The sequence below is a fragment of the Diuraphis noxia genome, unplaced genomic scaffold (genome assembly GCF_037042655.1).
Source record: "Diuraphis noxia isolate RWA-SAM2 unplaced genomic scaffold, SU_Dnox_SAM2 contig0002, whole genome shotgun sequence".
NCBI lineage: Eukaryota > Metazoa > Arthropoda > Insecta > Hemiptera > Aphididae > Diuraphis > Diuraphis noxia.
This window is the reverse complement of record NW_028301712.1, coordinates 55,906,037-55,920,642: the sequence shown is the minus strand read 5'-3', so window position 1 is coordinate 55,920,642 and position 14,606 is coordinate 55,906,037. Positions and strand designations below refer to the sequence as shown.

Genomic DNA, 14,606 nt, shown 5'->3' with positions numbered 1-14,606 from the left:
TATTTCACCATAGTAATTTATAGCATAAAACGTTTGACCAGAATTTCGGAAACATAAATTTATACTGAGATAATTACCAGCTGTCACCAACAATTACCTATACTAGACGTGACTAGCTTACAAATGGATCTTTTTCCTCGTGATAGACAACTAAACGAGACAAGAAGAAATCTTTTTTAAGTGATACGGTCCTATTTATTATCCTCAAATTTTAACAAGTTTAATTTTCTTTTTTTCTATAAAAAAATTCAAATATATAATTTAATGTTATACTTGGTTGTAAAAAAGAGAGAAAAAATACTAACTAATTTTACTTCAAATAATTGTTATACAAAAATTCTTGTTATTTTAATGTTTAAACAAATTATATAAATATTTGGATCACTATAATTCTTACCTAGTTCTAATATTATAAAGCCATCAAATTATACATCGAGTTCAAACTGTCTGTAAAGTAACTAAATATTTGATTGTTAAACCATGCACAACAATTAAAATAATTGTAGTGCTATATTTCTAGGTAATACAACTATGGATAAAATATACATTTTTTTTTCAATTCAATTCTAAACCATCATAGCAATGAAAGTTAATTGATATATCCCAAATCAATTTATATTTTTATTTTCAGTGTGAGAAGAGAAATTGTAAAAGTTATCGAGTTTTGTGGTCAAACGCAAATCTGAGTTTAATATAGTTAATCATTGAACCTTAACAAGCACGTATGATTCAGTATAACATGTAAAACGTGTAACATTTTCAATACTTCCTATATTGATATACCATGTTAATAATAGTTAAAATGTACATAATATTGCAATCATTATCTTGAATAGAAGCAAACTATAGGTTTTTATCAATTTATAAAACTGTGGAATATTTAAGGCATTTTATTGTTGTTTGGAATTGTAAAAACGTAAATATGTATTTATATTGACTGTTATTACTATGAAACAAAAAAAAGAAATGTTATTGTTCTAAATTATACTAAAAGCATGAACTGCGACTGGGGGTGTTTTATTTTATGATTGTTATTTTACCACTGCCATTTTCATCTTTGAATAAACGAAATTCTGGTTGAGGAAGTTCGGTCTCCTGGATATTATTATATATTCATGAAAATGAAGCGTTATGAACACTCGCACGCTGAGCCCTATACAAGCACCGGTTTGTAGATTTTGTTTCTAAACGTCAGGTGCACGAGAATACCTACTCATATATATATATATATATATTATTTTATATTATTACTTATTATTTATTAAAACTATTTATTGAAAAACACGAAAGCTTGATAAAATAATTTGTTTTCTTTTATTCAAAATAATGAAATACATTTTTTCCGGTAGATTCAGAAATATATATTTATATATAATTTATATTATATCATAGGTAAATGTAAATATAAATTTTTATTTTCTGATATTCACAAAAATAAACTCATTTTAAAATGATATTTAAATGACAATTTAAGTAAATATTTTTATAACTCTCGTGACTGATATATAATAAGACAAAAGTTCGTCCATGCTATTTTAGATTTAAAAAAAATAACTTTTTATATTTAATTGGTTTTAAACAATTTTTCTAAAAATTTTGTTTCATATGTACCTTTTTTTTCCCCCTTTTATATACCGGAAACGGGTGGGAACTGTTTAGCACAATACTGCCACCCGAACCCTGTTTCATATGTACCTACATAAATCAAATAGCAAACAAACTATTGTTAATCGTAATTGGTTTGACATTTCGAAAAAATAAAGAGAGAAGTGTAAAAATGTCCATCTAATTTTATATTAAATACATTTACAGTACTAATCACATAAGTTCATAACATTATTTAAAGATCACATTAAAAATAAAAATAAAATTCTTCACATACTAAGTTAGTTGCTATTTTAGGCTAGGAGAGTGTTATAAAACAAAAACAAAAATTGATTAGATACTACCCATCACATTCACAAAATATTTTGGCGGAGTTTCAAGCAATTTTTATGTGAAGCAATACGTCTTTCAATTATTTCATCTATTTTTCCTATTAAAAATTTGTTTTGAATAAAAAGTACCTACTCGAAAAGTATCAAATAGTATGCTAACATTCTAAAACTCAAAAATTAAAATCAAAGAGGTTAAAAGGAGTATTGAAAAATTAAAATGTTACATTACTTTAAAATTTGAACATTATTTTGAGACCCTAGTCAAATGAAAGTTATGTAAATATTATTGATTAGCAAAATCTATCAAACATTTTGAAATATTAAAAAGTGCGCTATACTAAGGCAACAATAGTAACAACTATAACTCTAAGAATTTATCATGATACTATTTTACAGTAGGTACTCTCGATGTCTAGCTGGTAATTTAATATTTGTACGTGTATTATTACTCATATATTATTATTATATTACAACTAGGACTATATAGCACATAATTCTATATATGTTGATAACAATTTAGAAAAAATAGGAAACTGGTGAAATGCTCTCCAACTAGAATTAAGATTTCTTAATTATAAAATATGAGATAAGTATAAATTGTTCGTTCCATCTATCAGGTATTATTCAAAATATAAAAGTAAAATGAAACACCTAAATTTATATACATACATCAATAAAATACCGACATTCAAGTTATCCTCTCAATAAACTTTATAGATACAATGTATTCCATAATATTAATTTATTGAAAATTTAAATGATAATACTATATTTTATTCGTACATATATTTATTTCAAATATTTAATTACAATTTTATTAATTTATAGTTATAATATCAGATGATATCAAATAAATTATAAACTTAGTTTTAATATTGTGTGGTTATATTATTATGGATTTAATTTCCAATTGTGAATTTTGTAAACAGATATAAGAAGTCAATTTATGAGTCATTAAAATATATTATTATAGGTTAACGGCTTGTGAGAGGATTTTTGTAATATAAAATTAATTAATACTTTTTGTTAATATCTAATATTAATTTACTTTAAAGAAATTTTATTTTATTCTAATATATTATTTTATTAGAAAGTTGTAACTCTTAAATTATTATAATACATACATTGTAAAATGTTTAAAAAGTAAATTAATCATGTCAATATTTTCTTTGCCTAATTTTTTTTTTCTGTTGATATTTTTATCATACATTTAATTAATTAATTTTTTAAATGACATAAAGCTATATTTTTTATTTTAAATCAATAAAGGTATAAAAAGGGTGTGTTGGACATAGAGATTTGGGTTGGGTGTTTGTCTCGTTTTTGTACACATGCATTGGATATAGTTATCAAGCTAAATATCTAAAATTTATAGAACATAATAAATTAAGGCGTTCGAAAGACGATTCTTCAAGTGGGATAGTTAAGTAGGATGATTTAAAACTTTTGAATACTTGTGGAAAATATCCATCAGTTTTACGATATTTTAGACAATATTAAGTTGCAAATGTAATTCAATAAACTTTACAAAAATTGTTAAAAATTATGATAATGAAGTATATAAAATAAATGTGCCAGACCAGAATGTAAACAAATAAAACTACGTCATCAGCGTGAACGTATTACTTTACAAATAGCATCCGTATTAAACAAAAACTACATTCCAAATCCAATACACAATCTTTTTAGACAAAATAATAAATTATTTACAATGTTACAAGATATTATAAGTAACACGAAGTATTATAAATAAAAACTATAATGCATTTTTGTATCGTATTGATTGTCAACTAACCAATTACAATTACTGCGTTTACAAATAAATTAATGAAAATCATCAAGTACCTAGAAATTAAAATAAAACATTATTAAATTTCACTTACCTCGTCAAATATGAAATTGTCAATTTCTTCAAGTGGCATTCCATACAATTCATTAGGAAACGGCTCAAATTTGCTGGGTAACACAGATCCGTCTAACACGCTCACTTTATTTCGAGTTTGGTAACCATACCCAACAGACGTTGAAACGTGTTGTCTGGTTTCCAGGGAATCTTTCGTTAATGGCCGAACTTGTACTTTAGGTTCTGTTGGGCTAGGTGTAGGTGGTTGCTGGCGACGACTTGCCAGTATTGTATTAGGTAAGCGGATTGGTAACATGATCGGAAGATTATATTTCACAGGTTCACGTTCGTACAATTGACTTCCTAAAAGCAATAATAAAGTTTAAATAATTATTTCTTAACTATATTAATTTGATTAATAGCAACATTTTCTTGTCCAACTACACGTTAGTATGAACATATTTTCAAATTAAAAATAAAGATTAGTTCTTATACATTTTCATACTTTGTAGTTGATTGTAGGTACACAAATTTGGTGTAGATTGGACAAATTATTAAACTATAATATTGTACTATACACTATATAAAAATGTGAAACCACTTAATCGCCATCATTACTTTGTAGTTTATTTATGAAAAAATATTTTAGTTAAAATTATAAAAACATATTCTAACTTTTCAGCGATATTATTTTAAGATTTTTTTTAAGCATGTGTGATATTTTAAGTTGATAGATTATAACAATTTAATGTACCCATCTGTATATTATTCGCTTTTTATAAAGGGGCTAGGTAAATTGAGTCCGAGATAAGTTTGGGACATTTTGAAAGTGGTAAATTGAGTCCCGGGGAAAAATAGGTAGTAGGTAAGTTGAGTCCCGGAAAAAATAAGGCAGTAGGCAATTTGAGTCCCAGGGAAAAACGATTTATATGCATTTTAAATTTAAAAATGTGCACTATAAAATTTTTATTTGTGATTTGTGGACATTCATTGACACTTGACAGCATGTATATGATTTTGAAAATAGCAACATGCACTTTTATTGCATAAAAAATAATTATATAATTATTAAAAATGCATGTTGCTATATTCAAAATCATATACATGCAGTCAATGAATGTCTACAAATCACAAATAAAAATGTTATAGTGCATATTTTTAAATTTTAAATGCGTATAAATCGTTTTTCCCTGGGACTCAAATTACCTTCTACCTTATTTTATCTGGGACTCAACTTACCTACTACCTATTTTTCCCTGGGACTCAATTTACCGAGTTAGGGTCATTTGGGACTCAATTTACCAACCCCGTTTATAAAATCGTTTGTATTCAAAGTTCCCATTGTCACGATTGTAATGCATAAATATTGTTACATAATAGTTAATAATATATTTTTATGATGTTGATGATATTTTATTTCAGACAAGTATTATTAGTTATTAATGATGTTCTGAAAGGAAAAAGATAAATTAGCATCAAGATAAGATTTATATCAATACGTAGGTATAGACGAGATGTCAAGCCGAGAAAAGTATCCCGAAAATAGTCAATAGTAGAGAGCTCTGGAATGTTGTGTGTATATAATATATAATGGTAGTAGTTAGTAAGAAGGCAAGAACGGGGTAGATACCTACGCACGCCAAGTTTGAAAGAAAAGCGATACACTGATGGACGCGATAGACGACGTGGTTACTAAACGGTCGGTCACGCACTTCGCACCTACGGGATTACACCGCGAAAGAAGTGAGGGTGGCCAGAGGGTGGAACAATGGTACCAAGCTCGTACATTAGACAGCTTAAGAAAGATATACTGACACGTTGCTACCTAGCTAGCTATACCTGCCTTAAAGCACTCAAGAGATTAGCAGACGGCCGTATCCTACGACGCGGTGCGAATTTTTTCTATATAACAACAGGTCTACCCAGTGGATTGCACTGCGTATAGAAGAGTGATGAGATGATAATAATATAATATTATTCACTTTGCAGGTTTAAATGTTTTTTTTTCTTTTATTGTTACTAATCGTTATTTTTAAGTGGCGTTTATATAATTATTTCTTTAGTCTATTAGGTACAGTAAAACCACTTAATAGCGGACCCCCCTTTAAGACGGGAATCTCCTTACAACAGAAATTAACAAAATTCCCGAGACATATGCCCCGTATATCCGTATACCCGTCTTCCTATAACCGAAACTTCTTTATGACGGGAAAATGGAAAATGATTTGGTATCGACTGATCTCGTTATAAGGAGGTTTTACTGAATATATACATATATATAAAAAAAATAAAAATATTTTTATATCTAATCAAAACTGTAATATATTATGATTAGATTTTAAAAGGAAAAGTGTAGCCAGTGTAAGTAAAAATTCTGCTGTATACGTAGATGTCGACTATACTCGAGTGTTTCTCGTCATTGAGTAAGTCGCTGTAAAGTATGCCTAACCTAACATAACCTTAACTTTGAATTCAATGATAAATTATTGCATACAAAAAATGATTCCGAGTGAAGACATGCTGTCATCCTATATTACTAAGTATATTTTATGATAACATTATATTGCTATTAAAGTAATTTATTTTACTATTTGTTGTCTAAAGGTTGAAATAATTTTATCCGAAAACATTATATTTTAAAATGTTTTTATATTATGCATAAATAATAATAATATATAGGTACGTTAAAAGTTTCAAGTAGGTAGGCACCCTAATATAGGTAGGTAGGTACGAATAATACTTTTTTTATCTCAAAAAATGATTAAAATTGTAATTCTTCGTTTGAATACCATATTTGATCGAAATTTGAACTAAAAATGTCATTAAATAATATATAATATGTATTTTAGATTTTTTGCTTACATGATTACATGATGAAATATGAAAAATAAACTTTATATTAAATTTTCATTCCTTATTAGCTATAAAAAATGTCAAATTTCTGAAAAATTCAAACTTTGAATATACTTACAAAAAAATCTTGTCTATGTATCTTTAATATGTTTTAAAAGCTTTAATAACAACTTATAAAGAACTTTGTATAATATTTTCAAGCTTTTAAACCAAGAGAAAGTAGAAAATATTATTAGACATTTGTACAAAGAAAAAAAACAAAAAAAGTAGATAAGTGGGTACTACTCTACTGTACAGTAGGTGTCGAGTAAGTCACTGTAATGGATGTGTAACATTTTAGGTGAATAATATATAGTAATTGCATACGAAAAACAATTCTGAGCTAAGAGAATCACAATCTGTCGGCCTATATGACTAAGTATATTTTATGGTATTATTGATATTAAAATCATATGTTCTACTATTAGTAAAACAATAGGTTAAATTAATTTTGGTCGAAAGCCGAAAACATTGCATTTGAAAATGCCATTGTGTGTATAAAACATAATATGAAGTTTTAAAGTTTTAAATACTTACAAAATAATTTTTTTAATTTAAAGTATCTTTGTAAAAAACAGTATTTTTATATATTTTACTACATTATAAACTATTTATTGGTTATGACTTTATAAAAAACCTTATTATAAATGTTCATTTTTGAGCAATAAAAATAAATATTTTATAATTTTACTAAATTAATTACAAAATAATTTGCAATAATTTGTGATTTTTACGAATTTTGTCAAAATTCAAACTTCAATGACTTATAGAAAATTTTCGTTTTTCTTCAATTTTTCTACTGTTTTTTTTTTTTATGGTTTTGAAGAAAACTAGCAAGTTTTAATTAAAGTTAAAAATACAAATTATATCTAATTTTCTACAAAGAAATACACTTTTAAAGTTAAAAATCGATCCATGTGTAATGTGTATGCAGACACAAATAAAAAAATACACACACATTTTTTCATAAAATGAAACATTGCATAAAATCTAAAATTGGAAAAATTTAAATGTCTATAAAGAATTCAAAAGAATTCAAAATGTTTAGAAAATTAAACCATTTTTAAGAGATGATAATATAAATATTTGGTCGTTAACTTTTTTATTGTTCTTGATTATGTTGGTGAGGGTTATATGAATTTTTAACTTTTACTCCCCTCCCCTCCCCCTGAAGAACCAACATGATTCCATTTTCTTCGTTTCGCGTTTCTTACCACTTTACCAGAATACCAGAACCGTCCCCCAAAAGTTGGAAACAAAACCAAAACATATTTTACTACCACAAAATGTGATGACCGAAAAACCCCACATTATTGTAAAATCAACATTCATCATTCTAATAAGATTCTAAATTATTTATGAATAGACATCAAATAGGTATTAAGTAACTTAACTTAAATATTCAGCTACATGGCTGACATTAATTTTAGTTTTCATAGGCAATAGATATTATAATTATTTTAGTTGAGATAAGTTATTGTATATTTTTTGATTTGGATATAAAGAATAAAAGTTTAAAATGCAATAAAACTCGAGTGGAAAATCTTTTAGATCCTTCAACAGATGGGCTCCAATAATAGACACTAACATAGTATGATCATGGATAGAAATATTTATAATCAGAATATGAGATGTATTTTAAGCAATGCATTGTACTCTCTTCACAAAAATAGTAATCATTGTATTTAAAAAAAATCTTGAATTTCTATATCATAGGGTTTGCTTTACATTTTTTCTTTTATTGTTACTCTCTATACAAAATAATGAGAATTCTTTTATTTTAATTCTGAAAGTGCATCTTGCTTACTATTTTCCTAAATGCTAACACATAAATAATAATAGTTAAACTTTTGATAAATTCTAATCAAACATTGAAAACTATTAGCTAACATTTTAATTTAATAATTACTTATCTGATTAAACTTGCATTTATATTTTACTTATTTGCTATATTTAAAAATAAATTGCAGAAAAATAATGAAATATTAAAAAATTAAATTAAATTATAAATTTGACTACATTTTTGTAAAACCAAAATCACAATTTAATATGAAAATATAATCATATCTTTAATATTTATAAAAAGAAGTTACGTACAGTAAAATTTAAATAATAACAATCATATTAATTTTTACATATGAATTTGTTTTGTATTCTTATTACCTTAAAACTGTGTTAAGTTATTTTAATAATCAGTATATTTTTAATTTATTTATATTTAAAATAAATTTAATTATAAATAATGTAAACAAAAAATCTTATCAATTAAAATCAATGCATACTCATTTACTCGTATATAACTAAAATTAACAAAATAATATCAATACGAAATAATTATAATTACTATTTTTTAATACAATTATATGACCTACTCATCTGAGTCAACACCCTAATCAAGATTTTAATTTTAAAACTGAGTAAATTATAAACAATATATTTGAAATTAAATACATAAAAACAAAAACAAAATTGTTGATATTCATTTTTGTTAACTAATATATTAGTTATTATAGTAATAAGTAATGACAATGTTTAAATACATTTATTATTTAATATTTGTTTTGTCTCATAAAGAAAATATGCATATAATGCGTATAAACTGTAAAGGGTAAACAATGTCATGTATTAAAATATTTTCCAAACCTATATGACTATTGGCTATCTATATCTAGAATGATGCTTATTGGACCGTAATATCATTAGTTCAAACAAAATTATTTAACAGTATTAACAAGTAAAGTGATCATGTGCTTAAAAATTTGTTTATTTCATAAGTTATTATCTTATTGATGTAAAGAAATATTGAAGAAACGTGCTAAGAATACATTTTTCTGAAATGTAAGTGTTAAACATACTATAAACATAAAAAGTCGAACAGGAAACAGATATGGGTTGATGAACTTTTTTTCTAATATTGCAATACAAATAAATAAAATTGTTAGTGATAAACACGGGAATCTCGTAAATTACATCGTGATTTCAAATAAATCGTGTTTTATATGATTTATTTACTATTTACAAAATTAGTCGATAATTTCAGAAGTTATTAAAGTAAACATGTACCAAATATCCCTATGAAATTCCTGTTTTAAAAAGTTACTGCATAATATTTTTGGCAAATTAGTTCTACCATTGATATCGGTTACTGATTATTAGTCACATGAAAAAATAAATCATAACTTTATATGTAATTTTCAAAACTCCTCTCGAACATTATTCCACTTATAATCATATGCCTATTATTATAGTTAAGTATATTAAATATTGAAATATTGTATAACTCATCGCGTTATATTTAGATTATAAATATGGCTATATGCAATTAAAAAAGTTATTTAAATTACAAATCATTTGTTTTAAAATTACTTTAATATTCTTTGATTAATTCAACATTTTATTTTTCCAAGTTTTTAACCACTAAAATCGATGTTCTTTTAATGGTTCTTATTAGTGTTAGTGGTGGCAATTACAAATTAGAATCAAATTCAATAATATCCTTAGTATTATAATGCCTATAATTTATAAAACCCTACATATTTCAAAAGCATGTGATGCATTAGACATAATGATGTATAATCGTGAGAAAATAATAAAAGCTAATAAATAAAAGGATACATGTAGGTATACCTATTAGGTATTAGTGTATATGCACTAATAAATTAGTCACTTTATTCTTATACAACCCACTGCTTGCACGAATAGATGAATGAAGCAAGACAAGTGTTCAAAGTTAAGTCATAAATAGATGATCAGGGTTTATGTACCTACCCTTGTATTTTGTAAACAATACTAATACTATTATATTATGATATTTTAATACTTGCGTAATTCAAACTTGTTTTTCACGGATAATTAATTGTATAATTTTTAAAACAATATTTATGAAATTTATTATGGAATTATTTTCAATCATCCATTTTATTTATGGACATTAATTTAAAATGTAAAATGTTTCTTTTCTAAAATAACAGCAACTATGACTAACTTACCTTTTATTTATAACTTTAAACTTTCAAAACATTTTACTGTTCTTAAAATGTTTTCAGGTACCTAAATTTAATATTTTTTCTTCAAAAATGTACGTCAATAAAGAACATAGATGTTATATAAAAGCTAATGGCTATAGCTTACTAAGAATTTAAAATTATTTTTAATTGACATTTATATGACCTAGTCTAATATAGGGTGAGTGAAAGTTGAATACCAGTCTGGCTTACGTTATCACAAGACACTTCGGTTTTCATTGTAAATTCAAATAAGGAATGATAAATGATATTGTATTTAAAAAAAAACAAATTTAAAAGAAGTTCGGTTTGGTTGGGCGAATATTGTGTTATTTTTTATTGATACTTTAAGATTTCAAAAGTAAATTATTGTAAATAAAAACTTTAAGAAATATTTTCATAGAATAAAAAAGAAAGAATTATTATTTACTGAATTAAAATTTCGATTTTATGAAGACATTCTTAATTTATTTAATTCTTAAATTTTACGATTATTTTACATTAATTTTTATTTATCTGACATATGTAGAACATTTTTAATACATTAAACGAAGATAAGACAAACGATTTATATTAATATAAAGTGAATATCTACATACGTAATTCACGTATAACTACTTTCAGCAGAGGTATTATAGAATAAAAAACATATACCAAGAGAGTTCCTTACCTAACAGCTCTCGTCATAGTTTCGAAATTCAATAGAAATAAATAGTAATTTATAACTAATACAAAAAGGGGAAAAAAAACTATCACGTAAAAAAAGAAAAAAAGCAAAATAACCTTTAGTCTATTGATGGCTGAACGCTATTCTCCCGTCATCACCGTTGTCGTCGTCGTCAACGATGACCAATAAAGTCGCCTAAACGATACCGGAAGATTTCCGGTAAAATCGTGGCATTGTATCGGAAACGGTGACACGAAACCGCGAGGACAAACGAATAGCGGACGACGGTCGAGAAATAACATATTATTATTATCATTGATATAGCCGGAGGCAACGAGGAGAGGAAACGAGCGGAAAACCCGCGGCCGCGGTGACTTCGACGGTCATCAACAAGTTGTGGGCGACGGACGAGGCGGGGAAGCTGACCGTCTACGGACGACGGGACGAACGCGAGTCGACGAACGCAGAGCGTACGCGTACGGCCACCGCACCATGACGACTACTACTACTACTACTACGCTGTACTACGGCGGCACTAGTATTTTATCTGACCGGCCCGCTGCCACCGCCACCACACCTCCACCCTACTCAAAGAGGGGAGGTTCAGCGAAAGAGGAAAAAAAAAATTTAAGCGCCGCCAGACGGCGCGCAAAAACCCTCCCCGCCAGCACATACCCCCGGTTCTATACACCCCTCATCACTCGACGCTTGAGCACATATACATTATTATGTATGGGGAAAGTAGGTGGGTGGGAAGGCAGGTAGACAGGTAGGCAGGTATATATGCGTATAATACGAACGCGTTGTATGAATATTGCATGGGCCTCTCGCGCGTCGTACTTAGGTTCAACGGCGACGGCGTATCTAAACCATGCCTCGGTGCAGATCGCTATTTTTCCCCTCACAACTATAGTGTAGGTATATTATGATATCCTACATAAGGCTAGTCACCTGCAGTCACCACTCGCCACCTGCAACGCCGCAACCGCACCGTCGCAGCGTTAATCATTTACACTTGAAACTTTTCATAATCATAAACCATCATTCCCGCTTTTCGCGTTTATTCGTATTGAACTTCACTGGACACTATTGATATTATAATATTCTCCCACTGCCGAACGGACATCGTGTACACCCACAGTGGCGTAATTTTGGTTTCATTAAGGGTGGAGGAAGGGATGTCAGAAAAAATCTCAAATTATACATTCATAAAATTCAAACAATTTTAATTTGCGATTTGTTTCGTTTGTATTATATTGGAATTATAAACTTGGAACTATAAACCTCATATAGGCACCTCTCTCACATTTCATTTAAACCTAAATACTCACAGTGCACAAAATAACTGCACATAGCATCCACGTCACCATACTTCAACATGGCCGTCCCAAGGTTTTCCGGGTCAGGGAAAATGTTATAATAGAATAATGTGCGGGCTCTTTGACCATCATAAGACGATATGACAAAAAAAATACTCTCCGAGATTAACACAATTCTTGCACATCTATTTTTCCAAAACCTAACCGACCAAGTTTATCTAAATTCATGTATACTACATAACATTTGCAATAACTTCTTAGCAATGTATAAAATATACTAAAAAATACAATTCATTCCTAGATAATTAAAAAATTTCATAGTTTTCGTCTAAAAATATCGTCTGCCCCGTCACCTACCATATAATCAAGTCGAGTCTCACTATCGCAATCGAGCCGCAATATTAAATACAATATAGTAATATTATACAATGTATAATATTAGGTGGCTGATGCAACGAAAATAATTTTTGTTGTATTTTATACTAAATTTTTAATCGGTACATTTCAGCCTTTGTCGGGAAATAGCTCATAATTATATAACGGTGACAGCCCGTTATTATTAATTATTATAAATGTAGAGTTTACGGAGCTCACACAGCAGTCACGCTGAATATATTATATGTAAAGCATTTTTTAATTATATGAAATCTATAACTTAATTTACTTTTATAGATGAAACTCTAAAATATTTCTAATACATACATTACCAATATGTATAAGTATTGTGCTGTGTGTCTAAAAAGACTATCGTTGGTATATACATAAACCAATGAATTATGACAGTTGATATTATTCCAATAAAGTAGCTTTAAAAGCTTAAAATGTATAAAATTAATTGCTAGTATATTTTTGGATCTCAACCATGTGGTATTTATTCTTTTTTTTTTCTGCTGTTTAGTTACAGAATGGTTGCCAACTTTATATTTAGTGGGGGTTGATGAAAAATACAAAAAGTTTTAGGTTCTAAATGATCATTTTTGGCTTTCTGGTATAATCCACGTGCAAATTGTTTTGTTTTCAAAGTTCCATGAGTACCATACTATATACAGATGGGATGTAAAAATTGATTATTCTAATGATTACAAAATAAGAGTAGACATAAACAGATAATAACACGAAAGAATTTCTTTTTACGTCTTTGATTAAGTAATTACATAAGTAACTGTATGGATAATTGCAAAGTATAACTGCATAAGAAATAGGTATATTGTAATTAATTTAATGTATAAATTATAAAATTAGCTATGTTTAATTGTTCATTTTGAATAAAACAATATTATTTGTTTAGTGTATATTGCCTGTGTATTTAGTTACGCTTAACTAGAATAGAACAGTTTTACTGCAGTTAGGGCTTTATCTATTAGAAACATGTAATAGGTACACTTGTAATTTATCAACGGGCGGGACCCGTTTCGCCCAAAAATGACCGTACCCGTTTCGCCCGGGTACCCGTTTTGCCCAAATTTTATTTTTATATGATTCCCGTTTCGCCCAGAGTAGTTTAGACCAATTTAAAATTAAGTTGGCAATAGTTCAGTCCTAACAATAATATAACCTAGATGGCTAGGTAATTCTAATTGATATTACCTACTGATAAACATTTACAATTATTTGCCAATTTATATCACACGTTTTAACAAAATAAAAAATTAAGTTCATAAACTTGTTATACAGATTATAGGTGTCATAAGGTTTTTTTTTCTAACTGAAATAATTCAAAATTTTATACTTCATGGAATTTTCAAACCCAAGGATTACCTAGTTTTGACAGTTATGCTACAAAATGAAAAATGTAAAGAGCAGTTAAAGTTTTTCTTTTAAGATAACAAATGTTGATCATTTCAACTATAATATCTGACAAAACTTCTGGATTGAGTCAAATATCAATTAAAATATATATCAAAAAATAATTTAATATAATATTACCTATATAATATATTATAA

At 27.4% G+C, this 14,606-nt stretch overlaps 1 protein-coding gene across 3 annotated transcripts in view; it reads right to left on the bottom strand.

Moving 5' to 3' along the window:
- LOC107166914 (sodium channel protein 60E-like) overlaps positions 1-11,837 on the bottom strand; it is a 140,088-nt gene extending 128,251 nt beyond the window's left edge. For all 3 annotated transcript variants that reach the window (XM_089220400.1, XM_089220402.1, XM_089220401.1), the window contains exons 1-2: positions 11,460-11,837; positions 3,821-4,143 (exon numbers count right to left, since the gene is read on the bottom strand). In XM_089220400.1, coding sequence (XP_089076526.1) covers positions 3,821-4,096 — 276 coding nt within the window. In that variant the 5' untranslated portion in view covers positions 4,097-4,143; positions 11,460-11,837. The remainder of the gene's footprint in view (positions 1-3,820; positions 4,144-11,459) is intronic.
- Between the last annotated feature and the right edge of the window lie 2,769 nt (positions 11,838-14,606).